Source organism: Bos indicus x Bos taurus, chromosome X, assembly GCF_003369695.1.
Source record: "Bos indicus x Bos taurus breed Angus x Brahman F1 hybrid chromosome X, Bos_hybrid_MaternalHap_v2.0, whole genome shotgun sequence".
Lineage (NCBI taxonomy): Eukaryota > Metazoa > Chordata > Mammalia > Artiodactyla > Bovidae > Bos > Bos indicus x Bos taurus.
The window spans coordinates 145,881,991-145,902,568 of NC_040105.1; the positions used below are offsets into that span (position 1 = coordinate 145,881,991).

At 43.4% G+C, this 20,578-nt stretch overlaps 1 protein-coding gene across 1 annotated transcript; it reads right to left on the reverse strand.

Annotated features, from left to right (window-relative positions):
* Positions 1-14,618: 14,618 nt before the first annotated feature.
* LOC113888216 (testis-specific Y-encoded protein 1-like) lies at positions 14,619-19,207 on the reverse strand. Its single transcript, XM_027535491.1, is given in 5 exon segments — positions 14,619-18,501; positions 18,597-18,631; positions 18,633-18,658; positions 18,660-18,701; positions 18,869-19,207. Coding segments are annotated over 5 exon segments (435 nt in total). The 5' UTR covers positions 18,992-19,207; the 3' UTR covers positions 14,619-18,292.
* Positions 19,208-20,578: the final 1,371 nt, after the last annotated feature.

Sequence of the window (20,578 nt, forward strand, 5' to 3'; positions counted from 1 at the left end):
CTGTCCATCACCAACTCCCAGAGTTCACCCAGACTCACGTCCATCGAGTCAGTGATGCCATCCAGCCATCTCATCCTCTATCGTCCCCTTCTCCTCTTGCCCCCAATCCCTCCCAGCATCAGAGTCTTTTCCAATGAGTCAAGTCTTCGCATGAGGTGGCCAAAGTATTGGAGTTTCAGCTTTATCATCATTTCTTCCAAAGAAATCCCAGGGCTGATCTCCTTCAGAATGGACTGGTTGGATCTCCTTGCAGTCCAAGGGACTCTTAAGAGTCATATTTCATATAAAAAAATCTGAACTCAAATTTTCATACCTAAGATATACACTGTTCATATGTCATGTAAGAAAACCTGTACCCTGGTTTTCATATGAGAAATGAGCAAAAATCCATATTTCATCTCAAAAATTCCTCATCTTGTTTTTACTTGGGAAATATAGAGAGTTCCATATATTTTCTAAAATATCTGGATTTAGATTTCCACATAGGAAACATGAAAAATTTCATATGCAATGCCTGAATATCTGTACACTGATTTCTATATGTGAAATATAGAGATTTCATAGTTCATGTAGTAAAATCTGTTCCCAGATATCTATATGTGAAATTAGAATTACATATTCTATGTCAAAAAATCATAATTAAGGTTTTCTTATATGAAATATGCAGAATCCCATATAGCAATATAGCAGAAAATCTACACTTATCATCTGTAAGATATATATGATTTCATACTTCATTTAGGATAAACTGCACTCAGATTTCCACATGTGAATTGTACAGAATTACATATTTTCACAGTTGAAAATCTAGACCCACAAAACTCATGCTAATATTTTAATATGAGTTCTATAGAGAATTTAACATTTAATGTAGATTAATGAATGTCTATATTTTCGAAAGTTAAACACAGAGAATTCCATATATCATGTGCAGAGTTGTAATTACATTGATTGTAATAAGTGTAAAATAAAACATTCAATATTTAAGCAGGAAAACCTTTTTCCAGATTTTCATATAGCATATTGCATGTTTCATGTAGGAAAACCTGTGTCTAGATTTTCAAATGGGAAATATAAAGAGTTACATATTTAATTTAGAAACATCAGCACCCATATTTTAATATGTGAAATATAGAGTATCCCAAAACAAGGAAATCTGTGTCCATATTTCTTTATGTGAAATATAAAAGATGCCAACTTTCATGTAGGAAAATCTGTACCTAGATGATCATTTATGAAATATACAAATTTTCTACTTCAGTAATGAAAATTTGCCTTAGTGTTTCATATTTGACTTATGGAGAATTATATACTTTATGTCCAAAAATCTTAACTGAGATTTTCATTTAAAAAATGCATAATACTCATACTTTATTCAGGAAAATATATGCTCAAATTTTCCTATATGAAATATACAGCATTCCATATTTATGTAGGAAAAAGAGTACAGAGATATCCAGATGTGAAACATACAATAGTCCATCTATCATGACCAAAAATATACAGCTAGATTTCCAAACATAAATACAGATTTCAAATTTAATGTAGAAAAATATACACCCATAACTCATATGTGAGAGAGAAAATTGCACATTTCATGCAGGAAAATCATCATTCAGGTTTATATATGCAAAAGCAGGGCATTAAAAACCAGTGCTCTGGAACAACCCATAGGAATAGGGTGGGAAGGGAGGTGAGTGGGGCTTAAGGATGTGTGGGCACTCGTATACCTATGGCTCGTTAATGTTGATATATGGCAATAACCATCTCAATATTGTTCAGTAATTATCCTCCAGTTAAAACAAATAAATTACTTTGAATTAGAAAAAAGAAAAAAATAAATAAGTAGAAGGAACTCTACTCAGTGCTCTGTGGTGACCTAAATGGGAAGGCAATCCAAAAATGAAGGGATCTATGTATGCCTATAATAGAGTCACTTTGATGTACAACAGAAACTAATATAAGATGGTAAAGCAACTCTATTCCAATAAAAATTGTTTTTAAAATATTACAATTCAACTATACCTCCAGCAGTGAATGAATACACAGTTCCCCCATTTGCAATATATATGTCCTAGGGGACATTATGCTTTTTAAGTATAATATTTCAGTTAGAGGAAGATAAAAACTGTATCATCACATGATATTGTTAGTTAATTTACCTGAGTTATATAAACAAAGTAGAATGTGATTATCTGGGGCTAGTGGAAATAGACCATGATGGTCTAAGTTACCAACTTTCTGTCAAATGTTGAATAATCTCACCAAGGAAGATACCATAATAGGGGCAAGAGGGGCATGGAGCTGCCATCCTTAGCTAAAGATCATAGAGGTTAGAAGACCAAGTCCACCAATAGTCAGCCTCTCAGCAGTGTAGTAAAATACATATTTCAGCCTTCACCCAGGGCCCTCCAGGTGCTCTGGCCTTGGTCTTGGTAGCAAGGTATGGAGCCTGGGGACAGGCTAAAGGCCGAGTCTTGCAGAGGTCCAGAGACCTTTCTAAAGCCACTTACTGGCCTGGTCCAGGGTTCAGAGCAATAGGCAACCTACCTCTGCCATCCCCACCTACATGACCTAATGCTTGTGGCAATCGGATTGGGTCAGAGTCTACAGGACCCAGTTCCCGCCCTCCCCACCCCCCCAGTTAGGGTAGACTGAGAAGATTGAGGGCAGCTGTGGGGTCGGCACCTGGCTCCCTCATTTAAGGAGGCTGGGCAGGGTATGGGGACCTTGGTAAGAGGAGGGCCCAGAGACTGAGAGCTGCCTCTTCAGCTGTGACTGGCCACGGGTGGGAGGACCAAGGCAGGGTGCTGGATGAATGCTCTCAGGCAGGATAGTCAGATTGCCCAGGAACCCCCTCCTAACCAGGACCTTGGAATGTGAAAGTCAAGCTTGGAATCTTACCTTTCAGCATACAGAATAATATTTGTATTGCTAGAGGTTTACAGGAACACAGTTATCTCACCATGACTTTTCTTCAAGAACAAAATATCTGACAGCAAGAAGATTGTCACAGATAATCACATCCCTCCAACAAGTTTTGTTTAAGTGGACATTCTTGAAAGCTTTTGGGAAGTTCAGGATTTTTTATTTTATTTTATTTTTAAACTTTACAATATTGTATTAGTTTTGCCAAATATCAAAATGAATCCGCCACAGGTATACCTGTGTTCCCCATCCTGAACCCTCCTCCCTCCTCCTTCCCCATACCCTCAGGCATAAGCCACGCATCTACTTGCATGACCCTGCAGAAAATGCTCTCTTCTTTAAACTCCAATGTTCTGATATAACCCATGGGTACAACAGTTCAGTTCAGTTCAGTTTCTCAGTCATGTCTGACTCTCTGCGACCCCATGCACTGAAGCACCCCAGGCCTCCCTTTCCATCACCAGCTCCTGGAGTTTACCCAAATTCATGTCCTTTGAGTCAGTGATGCCATCCAACCATCTCATCTTCTGTCATCCCCTTCTCCTCCAGCTTTCAATCTTTCCCAGCGTCAGGGTCTTTTCCAATGAGCCAGCTCTTCTCATCAGGTGGCCAAAGTATTGGTGTTTCAGCTTCAACATCAGTCCTTCCAATGAACACTCAGGACTGCTCTCCTTTAGGATGGACTGGTTGGATCTCCTTGCAGTCCAAGGGACCCTCAAGAGTCTCCTCCAACACCACAGTTCAAAAGTATCAATTCTTCAGTGCTCAGCTTTCTTTATAGTCAAACTCACATCCATACATGATTACTAGAAAAAACCATAGCCTTGACTAGACAGACCTTTTTTGGCAAAACAATGTCTCTGCTCTTTAATATGCTGTCTAGGTTGGTCATAGCTTTCCTTCCAAGGAGTAAGCGTCTTAATTTCCTGGCTGAAGTCACCATCTACAGTGATTTTGGAGCCCCCACCCCCCCCAAAAAAAAAAACAAAACTCTGCCACTGTTTCCACTGTTTCCCCATCTATTTGCCATGAAGTGAAGGGACCAGATGCCATGATCTTAGAATGTTGAGCATTAAGCCAACTTTTTCCTCTCCTCTTTCACTTTCATTAAGAGGCTCTTTAGTTCTTCTGCACATTCTGCCATACAGGTGGTGTCATCTGCATATCTGAGGTGATTGTTATTTCTCCTGGCAATCTTGATTCCAGCTTGTGTTTCTTCCAGTCCAGCGTTTCTCATGATGTACTCTGCATATAAGTTAAATAGGCAGGGTGACAATATACAGCCTTGATGTACTCCTTTTCCTATTTGGAACCAGTCTGTTGTTCCACATCCAGTTCTAACTGTTGCTTCCTGACTTGCATACAGATTTGTCAGGAAGCAGGTCAAGTGGTCCGGGATTCCCATCTCTTTCAGAATTTGCCACAGTTTGTTGTGTTCCACAGGTCAAAGGCTTTGACATAGTCAATAAAGCAGAAATAGATGTTTTTCTGGGACCCTCTTGGTTTTTCGATGGTCCAGTGGATGTTGCCAATTTGTTATCTGTCTCCTCTGCCTTTTCTAAAACCAGCTTCAACATCTGGAATTTCACAGTTCACGGATTGTTGAAGTCTGACTTGGATATTTCTGAGCACTGCTTTACTAGTGTGTGAGTTGAGTGCAATTGTATGGTAGTTTGAGCATTCTTTGACATTGCCTTTCTTTGGGATTGGAAGGAAAACTGACCTTTTCCAGTCCTGTGGCCACTGCTGAGTTTTCCAAATTTGCTGGCATATTCAGTGAACTGCTTTCACAGCATCATCTTTTAGGATTTGAAATAGCTCCACTGGAATTCCATCACCTCCACTAGCTTTATTCATGGTGATGCTTCCTAAGGCCCACTTGACTTCACATTCCAGGATGTTTGGCTCTAGGTAAGTGATCACACCATTGTGAAGATTTGGGTTGTGAAGATCGTTTTTGTACAGTTCTTCTGTGTATTCTTGCCACCTCTTCTTAATATCTTCTGCTTCTGTTAGGTCTATACCATTTCTTTCCTTTATTGAGCCCATCTTTGCATGAAATATTCCATTGGTATCTCTAATTTTCTTGAATAGATCTCTAGTCTTTCCCATTCTATTGTTTTCCTCTATTTCTTTGCACTGATCACTGAGGAAGGCTTTCTTATCTCTCCTTGATATTCTTTGGAAGTCTGCATTTAAATGGGTATATCTTTCCTTTTGTCCTTTGCTTTTTTCTTCTCTTCTTTCCATAGCTATTTATAAGCCCTCCTCAGACAGCCATTTTGATTTTTGCATTTAATTTTCTTGGGGATGATTTTGATCTGTCTCTCCTGGACAATGTCACGAACCCCCATCTATAGTTCTTCAGGCACTCTGTCTATCAGATGTAACCCCTTGAATCTGTTTGTCACTTTCACTGTTTAATCATAAGGCATTTTATTTAGGTCATTCCCATATAGCCTAGTGGTTTTCCCTACTTTCTTCAATTTAAGTCTCAATTTGGCAATAAGGAGTTCATGATCTGAGCCACAGTCAACTCCTGATCTTGTTTTTACTGACTCTATAGCGTGTCTCCATCTTGGCTGCAAAGAACATAACCAATCTGATTTTGGTGTTGACAATCTGGTGATGTCCATGTGTAGCGTCTTCTCTTATGTTGTTGGAAGAGGGTGTTTGCTATGACCAGTGCATTCTCTTGCAAAAACTATATTAGCCTTTGCCCTGCTTCATTCTCTACTCCAAGGCCAAATTTGCCTGTTACTCCAGGTGTTTCTTGACTGTCTACTTTTGCATTCCAGGCCCCTATAATGAAAAGGGGAACTTTCTTGGGTGTTAGTTCTGAAAGGTCTTGTAGGTCTTCATAGAATCGTTCAATTTAAGCTTCTTCAGCATTACTGGTTGGGGCATAGACTTGAATTCCTGTGATATTGAATGGTTTGCCTTGAAAATGAACAGAGGTCCTTCTGACATTTTTGAGATTGCATCCAAGTTCTGTATTTTGGAATCTTTTCTTGACTATAATGGCTACTCCATTTCTTCTAAGGGATTCTTGCCCACAGTAGTAGATATCATGGTCATCTGAGTTAAATTCACCCATTCCAATCCATTTTAGTTCTCTGATTCCTAAAATATTGATGTTCACCTTGCCATCTCCTATTTGACCATTTCCAAATTTGCTTTGATTCATGGACCTAACATTCCAGGTTGCTAGGCAATATTGCTCTTTACAGCACTAGACCTTACTTCCCTCACCAGTCATATCCAAAACTGGGTATTGTTTTGCTTTGGCTTCGACTCTTCATTCTTTCTGGAGTTTTTTTCTCCACTGATATCTCCAGTAGTATTTTGGGCACTTATCAACCTGGGGAGTTCATCTTTCAGTGTCCTAGCTTTTTGCCTTTTCATACCGTTCATAGTGTTCTCAGGGAAGAATACTGAAGTGATTTGCCCATGGGTACATGGGTATTTGTTCATAGTAGCATCTTATCTCTCAACTGTTAATAGTAGCATCTTATCTCTCAATTCTGTGGAGGTTAACAGACCATCTGAGCATATTCCTCATCCACAGCCACATTCAGTCATAAAATTATGTGTTTATCCTTCTCTCTAGAAACAGATTATAAAACAGTGATGGTTACCCCAATTATTATGTAAATTTAGGACAAAATAACTCTGATGAATGTTTTAATCGGGTCTTTTTGAGGACTGCTTCTTATTTTGAAAATTTTGTAATAAACTGTGCTTGCTAGGATCATTTAAGTCTCCTTGTCATTTCTGAATCTTTGCAACCCCATGGGCTGCAGCATGCTAGGCTTCCCTGTAATTCTTCATCTCCTGGAGCTTGCTCAAATTCATGTCCACTGAGTCAGTGATGTCATTCAACCATCTCATCCTCTATCATCCCTTTCTTCTCCTGCCTTCCATCTTTCCCAGCATCAGTGTCATTTATAAGCAGTCGGTTCTTTGCATCAGTTGGCGAAAGTATTGGAACTTCAGCCTCAGCATCAGTCCTCCCAATGACTTTCAGAAATGATTTCCTTTAAAATGATTGGTTTTTATCACCTTTATGTTCAAGAGACTCTCAAAAGTCTTCTGCAACACCACAGTTCAAAAGCATCAATTCTTTGGCACTCAGCATTCCTTATGGTCCAACTCTCACATCCATACATGACTGCTGCAAAAACCGTAGTTTTGACTGTACGGAAATGGGTCTGCTTTATAATATGCTGTTTAGGTGTGCCATAGGATTTCTTTGAAACAACAAAACTATTTTAATTTCATGGCTGCAGTCACCTTCTGCAGTGATTTTGGAGCACAAGAAAATAAAGTCTGTCACTGTTTCCTCTGCATCCACATCTATTGGCAGGAAGTGATGTGACCAAATGCTGTGATCTTAGTGTTTTTAATGTTAAGTTTTAAGTCAGCTTTTTTCAGTCTCCTTTTTCACTTTCAAACAGAGTTAATTCCTCTTTGCTTTCTGCCATTAGATTGTTGTTATCTGCATATCTGAGGTTATTGGTATTTCTTCCTGCAGTCCTGATTCTAGCTTGTGTGTCATCCAGTCCTGCATTTCCCATGATGTAATCTGCATGTAAGTTAATTAAGCAAGGTGACAATATTCAGGCTTGACGTACTCCTTTCCCAATTTGAACCAGTGCGTTGTTCCATGGTTGGTTCTAACTGTTGCTTCTTAACCTGCATACAGATGTCTCAGGAGTCAGGTAATGTGGTCTGGTATTTCCATCTCTTTAAGAATTTGCCACTGTTTGTTGCGACCCACACAGTCAAAGGCTTTAGCGTAGTCAACACTTTGCTAGGAAACATATTTATAATATCTCTTTTCTCTTTGCAGTCTTTTAGTAGTTTGCTTATCATGTGCATCACATTATGGTTTAATACTTATTCAATAATACAAATGTTTCCCATCCATTCTGTCTTTGTGGAGAGGATTTCTGGATTGGTAAGAAATTTTGAATTTTGTTTTCATCTGTATTACTCTTAAAGAACCCATTTTTTCTTAAGCAGCTGCTTTTTGGGTTCAGGCAAGCTAGTTAGTGGGGTGAACTTTGGGATACAGGTGAATATTTAGCAGGACCAAGTTGAGAGAAGAAAATGAATGTTAAGATAAATTGCATCCTCTCAAAATTTGTATGCTGAAGACATAACTCTCTGTTCATTATATTTAGTCAAAATGTGAGTAGATTGTCTTTTCTTCTGACCCTATTTGGAAATAGGGCCTCTAAATAGGTAATTGGGTTAATACGACTGATTCTTTATAAGAAAAGGAGATCAGTCACAGAAAACACAGAGACATTACTGTGTGAAGACAAAGCCAGAAAATTCTGGACTGACACAATCCAGAACAGAACAAATCTCCTGACCCTTTGATTATTGATTTGATCCCCAGAAGCTTGAAAAAACATTTTTAAAGTTATCTGGTATGTTTCTCATTGTTCTGGCAAACCTAGAAAACCAATACACCCACTTCCTCTTGAAAAGAGGCTTTCAGTTTCAAATGAGGCCTCCTTTTCTTATCTAGGTTCTCATGGAAAGGAAACTGGAATCTCTAACACATAAACTGACGACCCTCACAGATACTTAACACTCCCTGAGAGTTTTCACAGTTTCTTTAGAGATTCAACTGGGCTAGAAATTGTTCCTGTTTCATGGGTAAAGTTGGCCTAGGAAGTACTAGAATGAGCATCATTTACAGTAAGTGGTAGGAGAAAATAAGTCTATCATGAAGGCAGCCCCACCTTGAAAAATAGATACAGTCCTCTCCTTTCATCTGTTAGAGGCAAAGGGAAGTGACCAAAGCAGTCTACCTATTGCTTTAGTAATGTCACGGAGTCGTGATGTCATGGCAACCATGCCTCCCTAAATCTCCCCTAACCAAGACACTAGGCTCTGGTAGCCATGGGGAAGCCTAGAGAATCACAAGCCCTCCCAAACCATTGAAACCATGTGGGCTTTTCCCCTAGAGTTTGCCAGGTGTGTTAGTGTTACCTTCTCCATGGCAGAATTTGTGGTCTATGTGCTCCACACTTATCAGCAGTCCTCCGGTTTCCTGAGAACCCCAAGAGACCACCATTCCTACTTGCAAAGTACATATCTTAAAAGAAAAAAAAAAGGAATGCAATCCAGTACAAATTGAAGGGCTCCAACCCATGGAGATATAGAGGCTTCTCAATCCCAACAAGGGCTGTATGAGCAGCAAAACAACAGTTCCAGGCAACCTCAGCATTAACACCTACAGCCATGCCAGAGCTATGTCACAAGTTCTGTACTTAAAGACTGCAGACTTTATGTCCTCTACAGACTGGAGAAATTATGCCAACAAGATCTCTCCACTTCCATCTTAGCCAAGCCTAGAAGACAGAGTCTGTAGTGAAGCACATCAGGACAAATGCATGATCAACTGAGAATATTTGTATGTAAGAGTACCAGATACAGCGTATTGTAGAGAAGATGTGCACCAAGAGTGAAATCATGTAAAAGTCTTTTGTGCCACTTTCAGAGAGAAACTGTTCATCTTCCAGATGATGCAGTCGATAGGATTCAAATCACTATTAATATTCAAATCAGCCACAAGGCAATGCAAGGTCCCTCTATGGAACTTCATAAAGAACTTCCCATGCAAGCCTGTATGAAGCCTCTAATTTCCATTCCTCAAATGATTTCATTCAATCAGCAGACAGTTTGAAATATGGAGAATGGGCAGGCACTAGTGGAAGATGATGAAGACTGCAAGAACAGAGCATCTTTCCAGGGGAGTGAACACAGAATGCTACAGGTTGGTAATAAGATGAAGGAAAGATTGACTGGAGAATGAAGGGGAGATTTCAGAGCTAAGATCTGGCTTTTTGGGGTGGTGGGAGCTGCTCCAGACCTGCCTGCAAGCCTTGGGGACATATTTCAAAATGTAATAAACTATGTGGTCTCTGGCCTCAATGAGCTTTGACAATCTTAATGCCTCAGCATACTAGACTATACCAACTGCAGTGCAATGGCTTAGAAATTCAGGAGCTATTGTTTGGGGGAAGGGGAGCAGTGACTTAACAGAGACTTGCTCAGTCACACTTGTTCTAACAGTGTGAATAGTTAATAGAGCTGGGTTCGGGATTCACCTATATATAGACTGTTCTCTTAAGCATATTTCATTTTTGAGATCATAACGAGATAACCACGTATCTGGGATTTCATTTTCTTTCTCGTTGCCTACTTCTCTACTCATACTACCAGAAGATAGCACTAACTTGGAAGTTACATGTTTGTATTAGGACTTTCCTCTCACTTTTCCAACTGTACCAATTGTGCTAAATGACTTCCTACCACTAAAGATGGCCCAGTTTATCGTAATTCCTCCTGCCATACAAGAATCTCTCAAAAAAAGAAAAGGCAGATAGAATGCAAAAGCACAGACAAGCCAAGTTTCTGAGGACTGTTTGAATAAAGAAAGGCCATGGGAAAGCAGGCCATGAGTTGGCTGGCTGACATAGTAGTGTTGTTATAGAATCTGTGGCATCAGAGATAAGTGGCACTCAAAGATGCAGAACAGCCATGTTTATTCAGCACCAGTGTGGGCTCAGTGGAGTCCCTCCAAAAACTGAGTGTCCCGTCTTTGTTCTGGGTATCTTTTATACACCGTAAATTTCCCGCTCAAACAGCTCAGATCCCTCCCTTCTCCAGGTAGCCCTAGTTCCTGAGGAGAGGAGGTAACGAGCAAGCAAGAGATCAGATGCGGAAGTGGTGATTAATGCGCAGCAGCTGTTAACACAAGATAAAGGAAGGGAAAGCAAAAGGTTGTTACTTTAATCGGGGGCTTTGATCTGGCTTCTATCTCATTCCCCACTTTTGATGTTCAGGGGCATTTGTAGCTGTCAGAGAACATTATCATCCAGAACTGGCTGGTAGCCCTTTAAAAGCAACAGCTAGGTGGCTGTTCTCCATTCGACAACTGTTTCTACAAATGAACTCTGTTATGTTTTTGATTAGGACGGGTATGAAGCAAGGAATAAGCAGACATCAGTGAGTATGACTATGACAATCCCAATCATTGTCTTAACCAGAAACATTGTCTGAACCAGAACATGGGCAATCTTCCCGATATTTTTAGCTATGTCTGTCAGAACTTTTCCACTGTCATCTATTTGGATACAACAGTCACTTTGGTTGAATTTCCCACAAGCTCTTCCTTCCTCCACTGTTTGATATTGATAGATAGCAGTCCTCATCTGGGATTGTTGCTGTGACAGTTCCAATGCAGTTGCAATTTCGTTAGTTATAATCTCAAATACCTCCTGCAGTCAGATTGTTTGGTTGAGCATGTAAATGGGGGTCCTGTACCACCAACTCCCATGTTTGCCCCAGTTTTGTTTTCCCCCTAGCTCAAGGAATCATTTTTCTCTGTGTCTCAGGTTGTCGTAAATTGGGAACACCAGCGTATCCCCTGATGTTGGGTAAGAGGAAGAAACCAGACTGAATTATTCTTATGGTGCAGGTTCCTCCACATCTGGATGGGAACGCTGAGTAAGCCCTTCTCCCACAATTCCAAAAAGTCCCCCTCAGGGCTACCATAAGTCTGGGTTTGTGGAGTACAGATGCTTCCAATATGGGCTAATGCCTGGGATTGCAAGAAAGGGATTTGTATCAGGTTGATTTCCTGTACAGTCTTGCTCTAGAATCCCAGAAGTGGAGTTGAAGGGAGTGCAAGTGTGATTTCCATTCCCTCCTTTTTGGAGAGCCCAATACTAGGTTGGGGCCCCTGGCCACAATGGAAGTTTCTTACAGGTATCATTATAGACCAGGGCTCTTCTGTATTTTGTTTCTCCGACCCAGGTATAATGTATCCCTTCTCGGCTTAGGCATTCTTTGACTACTGTTTTCTTGGACAGGGTCCAACTCTGAATAGGACCCCCTGCCCTCCTGCTAATTGTTCGACTCCATCAACAGCAGAAAGACATCTGATCCAATACACTTGCAGGGCCATGTTTTAAACATCAGAGAACCTCCACAAACCCAGCAGCTAGTGACATTTAATTCCAGGGCCAACTCCTTGGCTAGATGGATAAAGGGATTATTACTAATAGAGGGCATTTCTAACTTGTATTTGAGGGAGGCTCAAAGCTGGTTGTACAGTCCAGAGCACCCTGTCTTTGGATCTGATGCCAATGGGTCTGGCTTGGTTATTTGGGCCTTTAACCGTTTGACCACCTCTTGGGCTGGTTCTTTCCTAGCCTGGTCTTGCCCCCTCCTCCCCCAACATCTGACATCCCAGAATGAGTCTGTAGAGCCCAGCCAGCCATCTGTTTTGGGGTGCCATAGCACATTAGGCCATTCACTGTGTGGGCTCTAATTTCTCCCTCCCAGTAATTCTTCCCTTCCCTAGTGCATGGGAAAGCTGAACTATATCATGTGGATGGTTTGTATCTATAGTCAGTGAATCCTTGGACCCATTTACCCTCATGGTAGAAAGACACCATACATTCAGAACAATCTTCCTGGCTCTCAGATGAGGAGGGGATTTTACAACTTAACAGAACTGTAAGGCAAAAATATGCTGTTTTCATACTTAAGTTGCTCACACTAGGAGGATACTCAAAAAAAAAAAAAAAAAACAAGAACTATGAAGAAGTAGGCAAAGCAGAGAGAGAGTTTTTGGATTCAAGTCCACTCTTGGGGAGAGAGTAAAGCCCTATTCCAAATAAGATGAATAGGGGGAGTCCTAGACCAATTAATAACCAATACATCTGCTTTTTGTTGGTCCTATTGGTTCCTCAAGCTTCAGCCGTGCTTTTATTGACCAGCTTCCAGTGTGGTCAGGGTGGGGTTTTGGGGGTGGGTTTTTCCTTCTCCACAAGGTCAGGCACAGGGGTTCCTCCAGACTAAGGGTCATTTCCCACTTCTCTTGGCTATCAGCCAGACTTGCAGGTTTGACTCTGGAATAATGGATCCAAGCGTCTATTCCTGCCACCTTGAGATCAGAGGGGTAGTTAAGTTTAAAGAATAGGGCCCTTTCCACATGGGTTTAAAGGCTCTTTTTTGCAATCCTTTACCCATACTCGGTCCCCTGGTTGGTGAGGATGTACTGTTATGCCTAAGGAAATGGGTAGTCCATCAATTATCCATGTATGTATTCGAGAGATTGTGTGTCCTAACCCTTGTAGCTGCCTATATAAGTCCAAGTTCCCCAGCTCTCTGGTGTCTCCCCTTAAGTTGATTAGCGAGGGTGGTCGTCCATACAGGATTTCAAATGGCAAAAAAACCTATCCCTGCCCAGGGCAAACTCCTCACTTTTAAGAGGGCCGCAGGCAACATGCCTACCAAAGATAAGCTGGTCTCCTGGCATAGTTTTGCTAGGGTTTGTTTGAGGGTTTGATTCACGCATTCCACTTTCCCTGAGCTCTTGGGATGGTAGGTAGTATGCAATTTCCACTGGATTTTCAAAGCCTTTGCCACCTGTTATTCTGTGTCAGCTACAAATGCCAGTCCATTGTCTGACCCTATGGTCAGAGGCATTCCATATCTGGGGACAACGTCTTTCAGGAGTGCCTTGGTTACTTGTCTTGCTTTTTCAGTTCCGGTAGGAAAGGCTTCCACCCAGCCTGAAAAGGTACAGATAAAAATTACAAGGTATCTAAATCCTTGATTTGGAGTGATTTCAGTGAAACCTGCTTCCATATCCTCAAAGGAGGATAGTCCACAATGTTTTGTCCCTGCCAACCTACTAGGCCCCTGGCGAGGATTATTTTGTAAACAGATTACACATCGCTGGGAGACAGAACAGAGTGCAGGGAGGTGAGCAACAAAATAGTATGGGCCTAGCAAAGTCTCTAAGGCAGTCCTGCCCATATGGGTCAGTTCATGTTTCTGGTGCAACAGCTTTAGGCAAGTTGTGCCAGAACATAGACTTGTGGTCTTGTGTGAGCCACCATCCCATCTTGGCCTTGGTTCCCCCTTCTGTTTCATCCATTTTTCCTCCTTGGGAGAGGACCTGGGGGCAGCTGGTATCTCCAGGGCTAGCAGGACTTTCGATTTGTCTGGAGGCTGTGTTCCCTTTGGCCACTGGGTCACCTCCCTTCTGGTGACATGTGCTGTGGACAACTGCCACTTCCTTTGGTTCCCATACTACTTCCAGAAGTTTCAGGATTTTGACTTGGGTTTTGAAGCCTTTCCCTCTTGCTGTAAGGAGTCCTCTTTCCTTGTATAAGGCTCGGCGGACATGTACAGTAGCAAAAGCATACCACAAGTCTGTATCGGTATTGACTCGCTGCTCTCAACTGAGTTCCAGGGCCCTGATTAATACCCATAACTCCACTCTCTGTGCTGACCATCCTTGAGGAAGCGCTTCTCCTTCCGCCCCTTCAGAGTCAGACACTACAGCATACCCAGCCATCTTCTTCCTGTTTCCATGTAGCTTCTACCATCACTATATAGGACCAGGTCTGGGTTGTGGATTGGCTTGTCAGTCAGGTCTGGTCTATTAGAAAATAGTTCATCTAGTAATTCCAAGCAATCATGTTCCAAGGGCACTACTTCTTTTGGTAGAAAGATACCTGGTTTTAGAGTTCATACAACTTGCAGTTTTACTGTGGATTTTCTCATAGTAACCCTTGATACTGAGTCATCCGTGCATGTGTGAGCCAGTGGTGGCCTCTGCTATCCATCAGGGTTACAACTGAGTGTATGACTTTAACATTTAGATTTTGCCCCAACATTAATTTGTCAGCCTTGCTCAGTAGCAAGGTAGTGGCTGTTATTGCTCAGAGGTAAGGTGGCCATCTATTTGGACAAGTAGACCACTGGCCTTTGCCAAGGCCTGAATTTTTGGGTCAAGACTCCTAAGGCCACTTTGTACTTTTCATGACCACAGAGATTGAACACTCTGGTTATATTGGGGAGCTCTAGGGCGGAGGCATCAGAGACTTTGGCCTTAATTGTTTGAAACGCCACATCTTGGCTTCCATTCAAGGGGAGCTTTTTCTTCTCCTTCCAGGGCCTCATATAGGGGTCTGGCCAGGTCTGAAAATACAGAGATCCATATCCTGCAGAATCCTGCTGCTCCCAGGAGCTTGTGGACCTTCTGGCGAGTAATGTGGGCAGCATTGGCACAAACTGCTTGTTTCCTTTCAGTTCCCAGCATTCGCTGGCCCCAGATGATGTTAAAACCTAGATATTTGATTTGTCTTTTACAGATTTGTGCATTTTTCTTTGATACCCAGAGCCCAGCTTCCATTAACAAGGAGATAAGTTCCTTTGTTCCTTCTATGCATCCAGCCTGTGTTGTGCTCAATGACCTATTTCAGCAAGACACAGTCTAACTCCTGTCCAGGAAATTTCACGAAGTCAGTGGCCAAAGCTCCGCTGAAAAGAATAGGGGAGTTCTTGAAACCCAGTGGAGGCTTCATCCAGGAGAGCTGTTCCTTGTTTCCCATATGTGGGTTTTCCCATTCAGGGGCAAATAGTGGTTGGCTGACAGGTGCAAGCTGGAGGCAGAAGAAGGCATCTTTCAAGTGCGAGCAAGTAAACCATTCAGCTGTGGAAGGGATCAGTCCTAGTAGGGTGTGCAGTTTAGGCACTGCCGGATGCAGAGTAATTGTTGCCTCATTTACAGCTCTTAAGTTCTAAACCGGGTGATAGCCATGTGTCCCTGGCTTCTTCACAGGTAGTAGTGGGGTGTTCCAAGGTGACTGGTATTTAATCAGAAGTCCGTGTTGGAGTAGTCAATATAAATGAGCCTGGATTCCCAGGCAGGCCTACTGGGGAATCGGATACTGTTATAGTTTTACAGGCTGAACTCCTGGTTTCAGATCAATCAGGATGGGACCAAGGGGTTTTGCCAGGCCCAGAGCATTTTCCTTGGCTGAAACTGGTGGGTACTCAGTCTATGATTCCGGAGGAATGGTCCCTTCTCTTGGAAGGGAGGAATACAGGCGCCATTCTTCTTCTCACCTTACAGCAAGAGTCATAATCAAGGAGGAGGGTGGGCCTGCTAGCTTTAGGAGAGGTTACCCATCAGCAGAAAATGAAATCTGGGCCCCCATCTTAGCAAGCAGGTCTCTTCCCAACAAGGCAATAGGGCAGTTGGGCAAGGGGAGGAACTCGTGCTCTACCTCATGGCCCCCAAGTCGGCATTGTCAAGGACTTCAAAATGGCCTGCCGGTCTGGGTGCCTGTGGGTCTGGGTGCCTGTGCCCCCAGTGATGTGATAGTTTCTTTTCCAGATAAGGGGACTATATCCTGGGTGACCACGGAATGCTCAGCACCAGTGTCCAACATAAAGTCCATTGGATGGCTCCCTACTTGAATTCTGACCATGGGCTCTCAGGGACCCAATTGGAGAGAGTCCATTCCCCTCTAGTTGGATTCTGCTTGAGCTAGCCTGATCAGATTAGTGGCTTGGGTTGATACCAGCTCAGTGGGCTGTTGCTTTGGTTTTCTTCTCAGGGCGACTGGGGTACTCATTTCTCCAGTGTCCCTTTTCCTTGCAATAGGCACACTGATCGTGGCTGAGGGGAATTGTTCTTGTTGGATCTGGACCCCTTGCCTTACGGTGTGGTCCCAACAACACTGCACGCTTTGACAGGGCCGCTGCCAAGGGTGCAACTTTTTGCTTCATTCGCTTTTTGCTGTTTAGTTGTGATTGACAAAGACTTTGTTGGCAAAGCAGTTCTGTGGCATTTTTACCTGCAAACCTTTTAACTTCTGTAATTTTTTTTTTTTCACATGTCCGCTTGGGCCTGTCCCTCAAAGGCTGAATTTATCATCTGTTGATTTTCAGTGGTTTCAGGATCAAAAGGGGTGAAAACTCAGAAGGCCTCACACAGCCTTTCGTAGAAATCAGCCAGACTTTCATCTGGTTCATGTAGCACCTCAGTGGTCTTAACCATGTTAGTAGGCTTCTTAGCCTCATCCTTTACCCCCTGTAGGAGAGAGGACCTGTGGATATCTCTCCAACTGGTTTCTTCCCCCCTCCATATTGGGGTACCAGCGAGGCTCTTCCTCTGGGAAGTTCTCCCAAGCCCATTTCTCCACATCTAATTGGCCACCTGGGGCACTGGCCTGGAGCTATTTTCTAGCCTTTGTCATGACTCATCCTCATTCCTCTGTATTGAATAGGGTGAGGAGATACTGCAGGCAGTCTCCCCAGGTGGGGCACTGTGTCTGGAGGATGGATTCTAAGAGACCAATCACCACTTGGAGCTTTTCAGAGTATGAAGGCATGTGCTGTTTCCAGTTAAGATCAGTCATGGAAAAAGGCCGGTAGTCAAAAACGGGTCAACAGAGCAGAAACTGTGAGCTTGTTTATCTCTCTTGATGTAATTGTACATTTGTGGAACCACTGTCTGGAGATGTCACTGGCCATCCTTCCTCGTTCCTGTTTTGGACAGGGGCGGCCAGAGATACACTGACCAGTCTCCCCGAGCCTGTGGATGCCTCGTGCCTCCTCTTCTTGTTCCTCCAAGTCTCATGTTCTGTCACCTTCAACTCTGCGTCTGATGTGAGCCAGACACATGCACACACACAGAAAGACATGCAAACACAGGCAACATAAGCATACCTGTGTAAACACACACGAGGAAGGCACAATGACACAAACACAAACAGGGAACACAGGTGTTTCAGTAACTGAAAAAGCCAGTGTCCAGCAATATGGGAGATGGTGTCAGTAGGCACCGTGTCCTGCCCTTTTGGGATCCCTGTCCATTTCTTCCCCCAGCTGTTCACCAACCAGCCTTAAGTTGTCTCTGGCTTTGTGGTGGTGGTGAGAGGTGATTCCGTGGATGTGTAAATTCACAGAAGACCCCAAAGTCAGCACAACAGTGCCAAGGCACAGTGGAGAGAAACCCATTCCAACTCGTGGTGGTTTCCAGGAGGAAGCTTGGGACTTAAGTGCCCAGGGGAATCTCAAACTCAGTGAGCAGCAGGAGGCTTTAGAGTGGCTCAACTTGGGGAAAGATGATTCTGACAAAGGTGCTTGATTCACCCTGTCTCTATCAGAATCACCTAGGACTCTCATCTTGTGATCACAGCTTCTTCGAGTAAGACTTGAACACACGAAATCCCCAATCCTCCAATCTCAGCTTGTCGCTTGCTACCAGTATGACCCAAATCCAGGCTCCACATCCAGCCTGCATGAGCCCAAGCATCCTCATTTGGGAAAGGAGAGTGTCCCAGCCTCTACATGGCTGTCCCTTCAGGGACCACCTTTGATCCCCTCACAACCTGTGTTTCTGTCAGTAACCTCTCATGGCAGAATCTACCTCTATGGGAAGTACTGCAGGAGGTCGAGCCACAGGTCTTCGCTGATTATCTGCTGGCAACATGAACAAGGTCAGCATGGGGTTCACCAGGATCTGAACCCTTCATGAACATTGAAGAACCCCAACACAAATCGTCAATTCTGCAGAGGCCCAGAGCAACCCCATCTCAGAAATCCTGTTTGATCCTGGGCTGTTGTGATCCAACAGCCAGTTGAGGAAGTTAAGGCTGCTGGTTTCCAGCCTGCGGCTTGGAGCTTCCCGTTTATAAACCCAGAACCAGTGGACTGGAGTGGAATAACATGGCATGTATCCTGGAGGAAGACAGGGGAGGCAGGGAAGGATTGCGCAGGAGGAGCATCCACTCCCTTCCCCACCCACCCACACCACCCTGGGAGGCAGGTTGTACCAATGATGTCAAGGTAGTACTTCTTAACGATGACTGTTTCTGAAGTAGGGTTTGCTCCGAAAAGAAACTTAGCAGCATGCAGCAGGACCAGGGATGCCTCAGTTCCTACACCTGACAGGACCAGGAGGAGGGGAAATGTGCAAGTTTCTAGGGTCCATAGCTTGCCTGAAGGGCAGGATCAACAGCTTCTGCTTCTCCACTCCAAGTGCTCACACCACATAAGATGATCCCCCACTTCCCTGCCCAGCTCCCCTATCCACCTTTCCTCATTCTCCCTCACTGACCTTCAAATTGATCATGTAGCTAAGCAAGACTTCAACTTGTTCACTGATCATGATGGATAGTTGGCGGTTGTTTACAATCTGCTGCAGGTCAAGGAGCCAGTCATGCCACATGCAGGGCCAGGTAGAGCCACAAGCAACGGGGCTAGTCTGGGAAGGAACAAGTGAGGATAAGAGGCAGGAAGGCTAGGGGCCTGCAAACGGAGGAAATAGGCTGCAAGTGACAGACATTTTTCTCTCTTTCTTAAGGGGCAGGAGGAAACAAACTGCATGTGTCAGATTTTCCCTTCTGTATAGAAAATATAGACTTTACTTAGGAAAAGTATACAAATTAGGTTATTTTACACAGTTATGGTTTATTGTGGGATAAGGCAATGGCAACCCACTCCAGTACTCTTGCCTGGAAAATCCCATGGATGGAGGAGTCTGGTAGGTTGCAGTCCATGGGGTCCTAGGAGTAGGACATGACTGAGCGACTTCACTTTTACTTTCATGCATTGGAGAAGGAAATGGCAAACCACTCCAGTATTCTTGCCTGGATATTCCAGGGACGGAGGAGCCTGGTGTGCTGCTGTCTATGGGGTCACACAGAGTTCGACACCACTGAAGTGAATTAGCAGCAGCAGCAGCAGCAGCATACAAAATTAAAAGGAGGCTTCTTTAAAAATTCTGTGTTGCCATGATGACACCTGGTTCCATCTGAACTTAACTTTTCTCAAACCTTGAGCCAACCAATGCATTTTTCTTATGGAAATGTTTTTATTACACTATGTTAATGAACTATGCATTTACCCTAGACTCTGTCTTGCTTCAAGTCGGTTCCACCTAAGACTCAGAACAGACAATGCCTCAACAAACCAGTATGTTTTACTCATACAATTTTTCTCCTACTCTGTTATTAAGACTATGTATTTGCTTGGAAACCTGCCTTTCTTCAAGATTCTTGTCAATCCTTTTATGGCCTAGGATGGCTCACCTTGTACCAATGTTATCTCAAGATAAATGTTGTAGATGAGGGGCCTGGTGCCACTCTCTGAGTGTTGAGACATTTCCTTTCTCTAATTAGCAGCCTGCTAAGTGAAAGAAAGTGAAGTCGCGCAGTCATGGCCGACTCTTTGCGACCCCATGGACTGCAGCCTACCAGGCTCCTCTGTCCATGGGATTTTCCAGGCAAGAGTACTGAAGTGGGTTGCCATTTCCTTCTCCAGGGGATCTTCCTGACCCAGGGATCGAACCTGAATCTCCTGAATTCCAGGCAGATGCTTTAACCTCTGAGCCACCAGCAAAGCAGCCTGCTAGTGGGTATATAACTTCCTGCTAAAGACTAGCGGTGGGGGGGGGGGGGTACTCTTTCTGTCCCCTTCTGATGTCTATGTTGGAATCTTTCTCTGTCTCTTTTATACTTTAATGAAACTTGATTACACAAAAGCTCTGAGTGATCAAACCTTGTCACTGGCTCTGGATTGAATTCCTCTCCTCCCCAGGCCAAGAATCCTAGTGTCTTTCATGGCTCAGCAACAGCTTTTCACAGGGACACTGGAACAGACATCTGCAAGCGCTCTGGGCACTCACACTTGCTTGCCCGCCCCACTGATGTATGTCCCCAGCCAGTGCTGTAACATCAAACATGCTCACGGCTCTTGGTCCCCTGTGGTCTTTGGCTTCTGAAGTTGTCTGCATTTGCCAAGGGAGGCTCTGTTT